This window comes from Peromyscus californicus, unplaced genomic scaffold, assembly GCF_007827085.1.
Source record: "Peromyscus californicus insignis strain IS unplaced genomic scaffold, ASM782708v3 Scaffold_11__1_contigs__length_118956290, whole genome shotgun sequence".
Taxonomy (NCBI): Eukaryota; Metazoa; Chordata; class Mammalia; order Rodentia; family Cricetidae; genus Peromyscus; species Peromyscus californicus.
The window spans coordinates 52,178,384-52,191,155 of record NW_026294402.1 but is presented as its reverse complement, the minus strand read 5'-3'; the positions used below and the strand labels follow the sequence as shown (position 1 = coordinate 52,191,155).

Below are 12,772 nucleotides of genomic sequence, written 5' to 3'. Positions count from 1 at the left end.
AGTCCTTCACCTCTCCATCGCCACTCTTCTCTTCCCCATGAGAAAACACAGAGGAAGACTGAGCTCAAGGTGTGAATGTGGCTTAACTTCAGGTTGAAACCTTTCCACATGGCTGAGCAGTGGTGGCACATACCTTTGATCCCAGCACTCAGGAGGCAGAGGAAGGTGGATCTCTGTAAGTTCAAGGCTAACCTGGCCTATGGAGCAAATTCTAGAACAGCTAGAGCTGTTACACAGAGAAATTCTGTCTCAAAAAACAAAACAATAACAAAAACATCTTCATGTGTAGTACTTCCAGGTAATATTTTATTTATTATAGGTATTTCCTATATATTTCTAGATACTTGAGTTAGGGTTTTCTCTGTGGCATTAAATGCATTGACCTACAGCTCTTAAGATATGACTAATAAAGCTGGGCGGTGGTGGCACACGCCTTTAATCCCAGCACTCGGGAGGCAGAGCCAGGCGGATCTCTGTGAGTTCGAGGCCAGCCTGGTCTCCAAAGCGAGTTCCAGGAAAGGCGCAAAGCTACACAGAGAAACCCTGTCTCGAAAAACCAAAAAAAAAAAAAAAAAAAAAGATATGACTAATATAAATGCATAAGCAAAATACAGGCCAAAAAAAGGTCGTATGTACAAACTTTTATATTTTTTTGTTTTGTTTTGTTTTTTGTTTTTTCAACACAGGGTTTCTCCATATAGTTTTGGTGCCTGTCCTGGATCTCGCTCGGTAGCCCAGGCTGACCTCAAACTCACAGAGATCCGCCTGGCTCTGCCTCCCAAGTGCTGGGATTAAAGGTGTGCACCACTGCTGCCTGGCTGTACAAACATTTTTTTAAAAAGATTTATTTATTTATTATGTACACAGCATGTATGACTGCAGGTCAGAAGAGGGCACCAGATCTCATTACAGATGCTTGTGAGCCACCATGTGGTTGCTGGGAATTGAACTCAGGACCTCTGGAAGAGCAGTCAGTGCTCTTAACCTCTGAGCCATCTCTCCAGCCCCCAAACATTTTTTAAATGAACATTTTATACAGTAAAGAAGAGAGACCAAGAGATGATATAGTGGTCTGTATACTAGTACTCAGAAGGTTGGTAAAAGAAGAAAAAGAATATGGAATTCAAGGCCATCCTTGGCTACATAGCAAGTTCAGAGGCAGTGTAGGCTACACAAGACTGTCTCAAAAGTCATCCCTTTACTCTAGACCTGGTCCTACTGTCCAGAGAATCTGTCCCTCTGTTCTTGGATCTTCCTAGACACAAGACCCAGCACTTCCTGTACAGGAACGGGGGCTTTGCAAGGACAGGAGAAACCTGTTTATTCCAATGAAGAGTGAATAAAGGTGATCTCCACAGACAGTGTCCTAGACCCATGTGGGAAGGCTGCTCAGCCTTAGCAAATGGCAAGAGCACCTCAGTATTTTGAGCTGTCTTTTCCCTCTGTTCTGCATAGCTCCCAGTTGTCAAAGACACCCGATAGATCCTGGTATGACCTGCTCTAAGCATTTTTCAAACTGGCCAGCCACTGGAGCACCCAGAGAGCTCTTTGGGGGTTTTCTGAGGCCCAGGGACCTGCTTACCCTTTCAGGTCTCCTAGCTGATGCTGAATTTAGGAAGGCTCTGAAGTTCCTGTGGGCCACTGCTGTGCCCAGTGTCTGAGATCAGCATATAGAGAAGCAAGTCCAAAGTAGGAGGCAGGCACAACTCCCCAGAATCCGTGTTTCTGGCTGGAGTTAAATTCCTGGAACAGCCCCCTGGTCTGGGGACTACAGGACAGTCTAAGCCTGGAGATGCTGAGGCCCAGAAGACCGCATCTGCACTTGGAAATGCTCGCAACGGGCATGCTTTAAAGTCAGTCCATAAATAGGAGTCATATCCACCTTCTCTCCTGGTGACACGTTGAATTCCATTTGCTGCAGCAAGATGGCCAGGAAGAGAAAGACCTCCAATCGGCCAATGGTCTCCCCGATGCACCTCCGCTTGCCCAAACCAAAGAGAATGACTTTCTCACTCAAGGCTTTGTTCAGAGTGCCGCTGGAGGTGAGAAACCTTTCAGGACGGAACTTGTTTGGGTCACCCCACAGTTCCCTGTAAGCAAAAGGAGATAGCTGAAGTAGATGATCGGGGCTTATAAGTATCAATTAGGTCATTCCCAAGGGACAAGAGGGTCTGAAGCCCAGGAGAGGATGGACCTAGCCCACCCAGGAGTTTCCACTGCCCCATCAACTTACTGGTCGTGGTTAATCTGCCACTGGCTCACAAAGATACAACGTCCCTTGGGGATATAGAATCCACACAGACTTGTGTCTCTTGTGGTGCTGGGGGAAGAGGAAGCTCAGTCAGGCTCAGGGTCACAGGAGAAATCTACGCCTGTCTCCCATGTCCCTCTCAGGAGCTCCAACTGGCTGTGTATACTAAACTAAGGTCTAGTATCAAATATCAATGGCTCTATGGCCTGCCTGACCTGTGGGGGATGGTGAAGGGGATGAAGGATGAATGTCGGAATGTCTCCAGGATGAAGGCCTCCAGATAGGGCAGCTGAGGTCTGTCAGAAAACCGGGGTCTCCGACTCCTGCCAACCACTGTGTCTACAGAATACAGGGATTCAAGAAGATTAAGGGGTTGCCAAGACTTTATCAGAGTCCCCCACTTAGAGTCCTTTGAATGGAGCCACCGCCTACCTAGCTCTTCCTGGACCTTTCTCTGTACCCCAGGGTTTGTCACCAGGTACATGAGGCTCCAAGAGATAGCAGTTGTGACTGTGTCAAACCCTGAACGAGACAGAACAGAGGGAGAAGTTAGGTCTGCGGCAGCTTCGGGTACCTGAGCGCAGAAATGATACACTGAAGAGCACATACCAGCTCCAAAGAGGTCAAAAATGATACTAATGACCTTATCATCCGACAGCTGGACGTTGGCATTCTCATCCAACCTTTTGTCCTGACAGAGCTCAATGAGGCTGTCTGTGATGTCCCGGATGTGGCCCTGGGAGACAAAGGAGCACAAAGTGAAAAATATCCCAAGTCCAGACCCACCTCTCCATCTAGGCCTGGTCCCTCCCAGTCATTAGCACCTTTGTTCAAGAGATGACACTCTAAGGCTGCTGTCCTAGCTTCCCTTGGCCTCTCCAAGTCTCTTTCCTACCTCAGAGAACCGAAGGCCCTAGCTCAAGGGACTCTCGAGGCACAGAACCTGACACTCTTAGTAATTAGATGTTCTTTAATGTTTTCCTACCATGAGGCCAGGAGACAGGTTCGTTAACTCTTCCTGGTCCAGCAAGAACTGGCCCAGGGCTCTTCCTATTCAGTGGCTCTTGTCTGATGGCTGCACAGAGGAATTAGCCAAGAAAAGTTCTAGTGACCTGCTCAGGTCACTCTGCTCCTGGCTTCAAGCTCGGCTGTGACGTTCTGGCCCTGGACCCTGCTTGCTTCCCTGACCACCACCTGCTTCTCCCAAGCCTCTACCTTCTCAAACGTTCTGTAGTGGTCTTTGATTAGCTTCTGCATAAAGCTGTAGAACCTCTTATTCAAGTCCTTGAAGACATCCAGGGAAGAGTTAGGTAGGTAGCGGAGGACAGGGATGAAGTCAGCCGGGTATCCAGAGCCAGTGACTTCTCCAAACTCATTGCTCAGGTTGACTATGCTAAGCAGCTCTTGGTTATCATGGTCATAACGTTGGCCAAAGCACATGGAACAGACAACATTGGCCACGGACACTACCAAATACCTATAAGGGTCGAAGTGGCCAACCTCTGCCATCAGCTTCTGGAACTTGCTGATTAGGTATTCAGCCTCCTTGCTCACATGCTCCTCCAAGTAGCAAGAGGATGCAGAAGCTGGGTCTGAGGCTATGGAGAAACTCTTCAAGGCATTCTGGGCCAGGCGCCGCCGGGCAGCCCATACTGGTCCAGAATCTGGGTTGAAAGTCATGCTCTGGCCATTACTGATGAAATTAAAACTGTAAAAGTCTGGCCGGCCCTTGAAATCTTCACCCTTCTTCACCAGGGCCTGCCGGATGGTGTTTAGGCCACTCAGCACCACCACAGGTGTGGAGCCAATGCGGATCTGCAGTACATCCCCATACTGCTGACTCAACTTGACCAGTGACAGGTGCGGGTTCTTCCCCAGGGTCAATATATGCCCAATGAGGGGCCATCCCCAGGGTCCAGGTGGAGCCTTCAGGCCTTTAGGAACCCGGGTCCCTGTAGCTCTGACCACCCAGAATCCAAGGCAGAAGATGGTGATGGCCAGGAGCAGCTCTGTGGCTGACATGGAGTCTAGAAGTCCATACATGGAAGGCATGATCTAGGTGACTGCTGAGAGGTTAGGCAAGAAGAAAGAAAAGACAGACCATCAGACTGAGGGTGAGGGATGAGTATCCTGAAATGTTACCGTGCTGGTTAAAGAAAGGAGAAGTCTCCCACCTAGAGCTGCCTACCGGGCATGGAGAGAGACAGATTGTTTGTTGAGCTGCCACTGTGTGCCCAAAATTCCACAGTTCTTTTTTCCCACACACAGAAAGGCTGGGGTCAGGTGGACCAAGCTCTCTTGTAGAGAAGTCTCAGTACCCTGGAAGCTAAGTGTGATTTGGTTTTGGGTTTTTTTCATATGATATATTTTGATCATATTCTTCCCACTCACACAGTCATTTTTTTTATTCAATCTTAGCCCTAAACCTCCGAGGAAGAAAGGCTTCAGTAAGACTCAGAGAGGGTAAGTAACATTCTCAAAGCTACACAGCTAGGAAGTTTGGGTACACTTTCAACCCAAGTCACTCACTTCCAGAAAATCTCTTTACTACTGTGAGATTTCTTTCTCTTTCTTTTCTTTTTCTTGAGACAGGGTTTCTCTGTGCAGTTTTGGTGCCTGTCCTGGTTCTCACTCTGTAGACCAGGCTGGCCTTGAACTCACAGAGATCTGCCTGGCTCTGCCTCCCGAGTGCTGGGATTAAAGGCGTGCGCCACCACAGCCCAGCATCTGTGAGATTTCAAACAGTGACTTCCAATGTCTATGGTTTCCATTGACCTCAATGCTGTTATTTACTTTGTATTTCCTAAAATCAGCTTTACATCCACCAGGCAGCATCATCCTAAACAATCTCAGTGTCTAAATACAGCTTTGATCCCCCAACCCATTCCAATAAATGCACAGTTAACACATATCAGCCAAAAGGTCTCTTTAGGTCCTACCAGCCACCTTTGGGAAAGCCATTTTATCAGGGAATTAGAGATCATTTGCTCCTTTGGCCTCATTTCATACTCTAGGGGGGAACTAAACCTCCAAATGGGGCATTGACTTGCCCAAGTCAGTCAGCAATAGTGAAAGAGCTCTTAGGGAAAGTTCCATGGAAGGTCCAGCTACTCTCACAGGTGCCTCCCTTTGAGAATCAAAACATTCAAGTTCTCAGTTCTCTATGTTCATCTCAGGGTCTAAAGATTGTCACTTAACTCCAGTAGAGGACAGGAATGGGAGAGGGCACAGACAACCAGTCCCCAAGGCACATTTCTCTCAGGTCTGGTTCTCCCAGCTCAGCTGAGCCATACTTCAAAAGCAGATAGATACAGCTCCGAGTAACAGTAATCCAGGCCAGGCTTTTTGTTGTGCTCAGTGCTCATGAATGAATAGCCTGGCTTCCCCCACTTTTGCGGGTCATAAGAAAGCAAAAAATAAATGGAAGATTCCCACCAGGCTAGGGCTGTAAGAAAACTACTGACTGGAATCAGAAAAACCAAGAATGGATCTAAACTTAACCAGAACTGAGAGGACACTTTCTCTTTAGGCTTGTTCCAAAAAAGGTATGCAACTTTACAGTCTGCTCTAATGCTCTGCCCAGTCAGGAGAGTCACTTTGCAGTGAAGTACGGTCCGGGTGGTCCTGGACTAGTCCTTTTACCTTTGAAGCTTCAATTATGTAACCGAGGGAGGTAAGAGAAGATTGCCCAAGTCAGCTGGGAGATGGTGCACGCTTTTGAATCCCAGCACACAGGAGGCAGAGGCAGATGGATCTCTGAGTTTAAGGCCAGCCTGGTCTACAGAGCCAGTTCTAGGACAGCTAGAGCCAAACAGAGAAACAAACAAAAATAAAGATTGCCCAATTCAGAAGGCACAGATCCTAGGAAAAGCCCTGAACCACATAAGACAAGAAGATGTACAATTCCTACCCCAAATACTACAGTCACCTTGAAGGGAGAGGGGCTTCCTGGAGGAGGTGACTCTCAAAGCATGCTGGAGACTCAGTGTCTTCCTTCAGTGAAGTGGGGATGCTGTCCCCCTGTGTGTGCCATAGTTTCCCCTTCAACATAATTGGCCTCCCCTTTGGAAGATGGAAGAGCCAGGGGGAAATGCAACTCATATTTCCACCAGCCAGCTGTCTATCAAGCTGACTGTATCCCAGTAAGGATGGATGAGACTGTGCGTGGGATAAGGAACCCCTGAGCAGTGGGTGGTGCCAAAGCCCCTGCTGGGGCCAGCCAGAAACTCTTAGCTCTGACTTGCTACCCTTCGGGAGGGTACAGACTATCAGGGGTAGTTTTTAAATAAGACAGAGAACAGCTAGTAAAAGCTCAATGCATCTCCCCTATCCACGCAGAGGGGAGCCCTCTCCCCCACTGGCAGTCCTGAGGAAGGAATGAGGAAGCCCCCAGCGATCAGTGAGGCAGTGGGAGTTGACCTGGAAGTGGTCTCCATTTCTATATAAAGATCTGACACTAGCTACTGGAACTTAGGCAAGTCCTTTTAGTTCTCTGGCCTCAGTTTCTCCCCTAAGGAATTTGCCTGCTCACACACACACAAAAAAGGCTTTTAGTCTCTTATCATGGAGGGGCTACCTGGCACCCCCTCATCCAAACTATCCTTTTCTTGGGAAGAAGAGCCAAGCCAGGAGCCCCCAGTACTCACCTTTGGCTGTGAGGAGGTGCTGAACTGAAGAGTGCTCGCTGGGGACCCCAAGGAGGATCAGGGAAGGCTCCAAGGAACTACCACCTTCAAGGTCAGGGTGAAGGCATCACCACCTTTATAGGACTCGGAGTCTGTGGCCACGCCCTCTCCCCTGGAGCCCAGTGGTGGGACAGAGGGAGGGACAGCCTTAGGGAATGCTCTAGGCAGGAGTGGGGGGTGAGATAGGCAAGAAGCCATTATGGGGACATCTGATATAGGTGTGGGCACATAAAAAAAGTGAAGGCTGGGGTCACCCCCACTTTCAAGGTGCTCCATGGACAGCTCAGAATCCTGCTTGGGGGCGGTTGAGGGGAAATCTCGCCTAAAAAGCGAGTATTGGGGGGCTCCATTCCGGGCCACGGGGGTCCACCATTTTTGCACCCCGAAAGCACTGGGTGTGTAAGATCCTCTCGCCCACTACAAGCCAATGAGTGCCAGGAAAGGCTGGTGGAGGGATTGCTGCTGGGTGATGACTTAGTGACTTTCCTTCCCTGGTTCCTGAGTCCAAACTCGCGTGAGAAGCGCAACGACCCCAGCCCCGAGGTCACGGACAGGAAGGCTAGTGGCGCCATTGGACTGACTCTGTCCTTCACAGATTGGGTACCGGCCGAAGTTCGTGCTGCTTGATCTAGGGGTGGGGATGGATGGCAGGCGTGCAGATAGCACCTCTAGGGTCACCTTAGGCAAGCTACAAGCCTGGGAGACCCCTCTTGCAGCTCCCTCTGGGCTCCCGGGGCTTGCTAGTGTTTTGCATACAGAAGCAGACCACATAGAGACCACAGGCGACGGGTAGCTGCGGAGCTAGCTGCGGATAGTGGAGGAAAGGGTGGAGGGAGGATTCACGCGAGTTGGCAAGAGGGTCAGGGGACACAAAGGGGATGCTTGGCGCACGCAGGCTCTTGGGGAGTGCGTGCGTGAGCCTGCTGGGTCCTCCGGGGGCAGAGGTCGGCCTGCCTGTCCTAGCCCCACCTACTGGGGGCGAGGTGCTAGGAGTAGCGTGAGAAGGGACTGGAGGCCCGCGTGCAGCCACCCAGCTACCCAGCTCACAACCGGGCGCGGGTCCCAGTGTTGTCACGCTAGCAGGGGGAGGGGAACCAGGGTGAGGCTCTTAAAGGGCCAGTCTCTCTTGGGGCGTTGGGGTGGGGCTTGAGAGATAGAAGTAGTCTAAGCTTTGCCAGGGCGGTGCAAAGGGCCAGGTTTGCGTGCGGAGCTCGGCTTCTGCCTGAGAGCAAAGGCCTGACAGCGTGTATCCACATTTTTAGTGGCAGGACAGGCAGCACCACCCGGCACGCCTAGCTAGCTGCTTTGCAGGCACTCTCTGGCCCTGAAGAGTGCTCCCAAAGTAAGATGTCTAAGGAGAAAAGCTAAACTTGTTAACTCAGTTCAGCCTGTTCCTAACTAACATCTTCACCTGCCCTCCCCTGTGAGCCTTGAGCCCAGAAATAACACTGCCATCTGCTCTGTGACCAAACCAGAAAAAAAAAAAAAAAAAAAAAAAAAACCTTATCCACCACCCTCACCTCCCCCTCCATTCACATGCCACCCTCTGGCATTGCCCAAATACTCGCAAGTGCCTACTATGCGCTGGACACTAGGCACAATGCCCCTTTGACGGAGTTTACCCTCTGCAGGAGGGATACAGGTGATAAGCAACAAAACACAGAGACTGGCATGGTGCAAAAAAAAGGGGGAGGGAGGCAATAGAAAACTAAAATGATAGGCAGGGGCCAGTTTACAACTGCAAATGGGGTGGCCTGGCGAGTGCGCTCTGAGATGACGCTGAGTATGGGTAAAAGTGCAATGAAGAATCCAACCTCCCAGGTATCTACCTGGAGGATGCACCTGACAGAGGGTGCATCCTAAACACTGTGGTTCCAGAGGGGCTAGTTTTGTGCAGAGGTTGTAGGAATGGGGGAGGTGTTCTGACATTTGCCCCTATGCAAGAAGCACCCCCACCGAGGAAGATGAGAATATGTAGTGTGGACGTGGTGTGAGCTGAGTAAGATTACTCAGGCTTCTGTGCTGGAAATAGACTGAAGGGCCAAGAATAATTCTGTCCATTTCGACATCTGTCTAGCCCCATGGCCACAGTCTCATCTAGGTCCCTGTCGCTGCTCCCCTTTGCTTTTTGACTCTTCCAACTCCTTCTTCCCCACGGTGCCTCCCAGAATGTGCAGAAACGTTCTGTCGTCACTTTTACTTAAATCCTTCGAGGATCTGAAGATAGAAACCAGAATCTCTTGCAGAATCTACCAGGTCTGCCCATGGAGGCTTCTAGTAGTCCCAATTCTGAGTCTTAAATGAAACATGGCTTCCCCCTGGATGCCTGCCTTTCTGCATCCTTTCCACAGCAAGTTAGATTCCATCTGATGTCAGTTCCAGAACTTCTCCATAGCCATCCTCAGGACCCCATAGCTGTGACCCTCATCCAATCTGCCTGTTCTTCCTCTATGCCCTAATGCCGAAAATCCGAATGTGGAAAATTAATCAGATATACAAGTCTTTGTGAGGTAGACGTGATTGCCAAAACTGCATGATCAGATGGGTACATGGCAGCAGTGGTATTGAACCCCAAGTGTGCAATGATAAAAATTAGGCAACGAGCGCTGGGCATGGTAGTACATACCTTTCACCCTAATACTTGGGAAGCTGAAGCAAGAGGATTTTCATGAGTTCAAGACTGGCCTGGGCTACATAGCAGCATTAGGCCAGCCAGGAGTACATGCATAACAGGCATAGCAAGACTGGAAAAAGTAAAAAGGAGGAAGAGGAGGAGGACAGCAACAAAGAGAGAAAAGGAAGGGGGGATATAGCCTGGCGGTGGTGGCACATGCCTTTCGTCCCAGCACTCGGGAGGCAGAGCCAGGAGGATCTCTGTGAGTTCGAGGCCAGCCTGGGCTACAGAGTAAGTTCCAGGACAGGCTCCAAAGCTACACAGAGAAACCCTGTCTCGAAAAATCAAAAAATAAAATAAAATAAAAAAGAAAGGGAGGATAAATTGGGCAACAGGACAAGCAGGGGCCATAGGAGGAAAGTGGGTCTTCTCAGCATCTTTACAGGCAATCTACTCCCTGCATCTCTGACTCAGCCGGAGAAATTTCATCGTACCCACTTTGGACCACAAACCAGAGAACTGAAAGAGCTTGTGTAGAAATAAATCCTGGCCAGGAAGCAGGAGCAAGACACTTCTAGATCCCTCAGCCTGCTCTGCAATCACTCTCTTCCTCTTATTTCTGTTGTCCGTACCGATACCTTAGCTCCAGAGTGTTGTGGAAGCCTGCTCCTCATGGCTGGAAGGCCTAGTTCTAGACAGCCAGGAACACAGGAAGCCCCACTGCTTGGCTCATGACCTCTACCAGACTCTTGACTCCAAACACTTTATTAGCTAATAAAACCAGTCCTTCTTTTACTTCTCAGCTGGAGAAACTGACGCCAGAAAGAACAGGCCCAGTGACCTGTGGCAGATGACATCAGAACCTAACATTCTGGCATCTTGCTTCCAGGCAATGGCTCTTCCTACTAAGGGGAGCCCCAGGGTGACAAACTTGGGCTCTAAGCCAAGACCTTCATCTGCCCAGATCCTGTGCACTGGGGTAATGGGGGTCTTTACATTCACTATCACCAAGACTTGTCTGGGCTAACAGCCACATGAGAGGAATGGGGCCCTCTCTAATCCCCCACTAATTGACAGGCAGAAGGTTTGGAGACCTTGGCACAGAGTTTAACACCCAATCCGAGGTCAAAGTTTATATGCCTTTGCGTGAGAAGCTCATTGACTTTCTGAGTGACTGATACCAGGAGCACATTGGGAGGGGAGCGGGCTCTGGGTTCAAGGGAGGCAGACAGCTTGGGAGTCAGACTGGCAGAGTCAACAGCTGGGGGCTTTTGGTCAGTACTGCTGAGGGATAGGTAGCAGAAGCCAGAAAACAAACTAGACCTTACAAAAATCCCTTACCCCACAGGAAAGAAAGGAACCATACCCCCAAAGAAAGCCTTAGCAGAGCCCAGGGATGCTACAGAAACCAGAGAAGGCTGAGGCACGTGACATAGGGACTCTGGGGAGGTTTGGATGAGTGTGAGGAACGTAGAAGAGGTATTGCTGACCTAGATCGGACTCACAGTATGAACAGACATAGTAGTGGAAGGCGGGAGCAAAAAGTTTGGGAAGAGCAGAGTTTGGGTAGATGTGGAAACGTGCAACTTGTCTCTCAATATGTCCTCATCCCACCCTGTCACCCTCCAGTGCAGCCAAGATATGAGCCCTGAGTACCTTCCCCTATCTGTGCCCAGAGAGACAGCGGGATTCAACTGGTAGGGCCCAGGGCTCAGATGGTGCGGCTCTCCACGGCCTGGGCTCTTGTCTGCTGCAGTTAAAGCAATGTTAGTTTCCTAGGACAGTCTTGCTCTAACCCTGTTGTAGTGGTCAGTATTGCTGGTCAACTTGCCTGAATGTAGAATCGCCATGAAAACCTACCTCTGAGTGTTTCTGTAAAGGTATTTCTGAAGAGATTTGACTTTCAATGTGGATAGCACTGGCTCCTGGGTCAGGGTCCAGGACTGGATACAAGGGAGAAAGTCAGGAGTAGCAACATTCACTTCCCTCTGCATCCCGACTGCAGAGGCAGTGCGGCCTGCTGCCTGTGTGCGACTGCTATGCCCTCCCTGCCACAATCGAGCCAAACTACACCCTTCTTTGCTGTGGGATATTCTGTATGGCAAATGTGTTGCTGATTAGTCAATAAATAAAACACTGATTGGCCATTGGCTAGGCAGGAAGTGTAGGCGGGACAAGGAGGAGAATAAAGCTGGGAAGTGGAAGGCTGAGTCAGAGAGACACTGCCAGCCGCCACGATGACAAACAGCATGTGAAGATGCCAGTAAGCCATGAGCCACGTAGCAAGGTATAGATGAATGGAAATGGATTAATTTAAGCTGTAAAAACAGTTAGCAAGAAGCCTGCCAAGGCCATACAGTTTGTAACCAATATAAGTCTCTGTGTTTACTTGGTCAGGTCTGAGTGGCTGTGGGACTGGCAGGTGAGAGAGATTTGTCCTGACTGTGGGCCAGGCAGGAAAACTCTATCTACACTTCTTCCCCCAAATTGTGTGTCAGTTACTTTGACGCAGCAACAAGAAAAGTCATGAATACACCTGTTGCTCTGACATAACTATTTAAAGTGCCCTCTTTTATTCTTAGAAGATTCCAGGATGGTTAGGTGTGGGAGGGGGCCATCCTACATTGAATTCCATGGTCACCCCAGTGATAGTGGACTTGTGAGGGTTCTGTAAGCTCAGCAAGCAAGCCCAGCATTTAGTCTCCTTCCTACGTTCAATTCTGTGTCAACTGTCCTTTGGGGACTGCTGGATCCTTACCCTCAACTGTTAAGTTCATCGAGGCTGACCCTACCCCCAGGCTAGGTCAATGAAAATCCTGTGGAAGTTTTTTGTTTGTTTGTTTGTTTGTTTTATTTTTTGAGACAGGGTTTCTCTGTGAAACAGCCCTGGCAAGTTGCATAAGTGATACACAGTGATGAGCATAGCTGCCTTCCTGTGCGAGTTTTGCTGGAACTGCTAGGAGAAAGAGGAGGTTCTCTTTCTGCGGGGGCTGCTACACTGGTTATCTGGGTCTCATTTTTAAAGAAAGTCACAGAGGGAGCGGGGTGTGGTGGCCAGTGTCTATAAATGCCAGCACTTTAAAGTAGAGACAGGTCAGGCTCAGCTCCATAGGAAAAGTTCTGGCTAGCTTGGTCTGGAGAAGACACCTGCCCATCTCCCCACCCCCCATCTTACGGGGCAGTGGTGGCACACGCCCTTTATCCCAGCACTTGGGAAGCAGA

General features: G+C 49.7%; 1 protein-coding gene across 2 annotated transcripts; it reads right to left on the bottom strand.

Annotated features, from left to right (window-relative positions):
* Positions 1–1,644: 1,644 nt before the first annotated feature.
* Positions 1,645–4,485, bottom strand: LOC128124853 (cytochrome P450 1A1). Of its 2 annotated transcripts, XM_052761601.1 has the most exons (6): positions 3,467–4,485; positions 2,861–2,987; positions 2,684–2,773; positions 2,467–2,590; positions 2,234–2,320; positions 1,645–2,090 (listed from the first exon to the last, which is right to left on the bottom strand). In XM_052761601.1, the coding sequence occupies exons 1-6, from the start codon at positions 4,301–4,303 to the stop codon at positions 1,781–1,783; spliced, it is 1,575 nt and encodes a 524-aa protein (XP_052617561.1). In that variant the 5' UTR covers positions 4,304–4,485; the 3' UTR covers positions 1,645–1,780. The 2 variants fall into 2 exon arrangements, with proteins under 2 accessions (XP_052617561.1, XP_052617572.1); XM_052761612.1 differs by lacking the exon at positions 2,234–2,320.
* Between the last annotated feature and the right edge of the window lie 8,287 nt (positions 4,486–12,772).

Bases quoted from the DNA above. Each gene is read 5' to 3' on its own strand.
- LOC128124853 (XM_052761601.1), bottom strand. From the start codon at position 4,303: ATGCCTTCCATGTATGGACTTCTAGACTCCATGTCAGCCACAGAGCTG. The intron at 2,988-3,466 runs GTAGAGGCTTGG...TTTGTCTCCCAG, and splicing joins ACTACAGAACGTTTGAGAAG to GGCCACATCCGGGACATCAC. The intron at 2,591-2,683 runs GTAGGCGGTGGC...TGTATTCTGTAG, and splicing joins AAAGGTCCAGGAAGAGCTAG to ACACAGTGGTTGGCAGGAGT.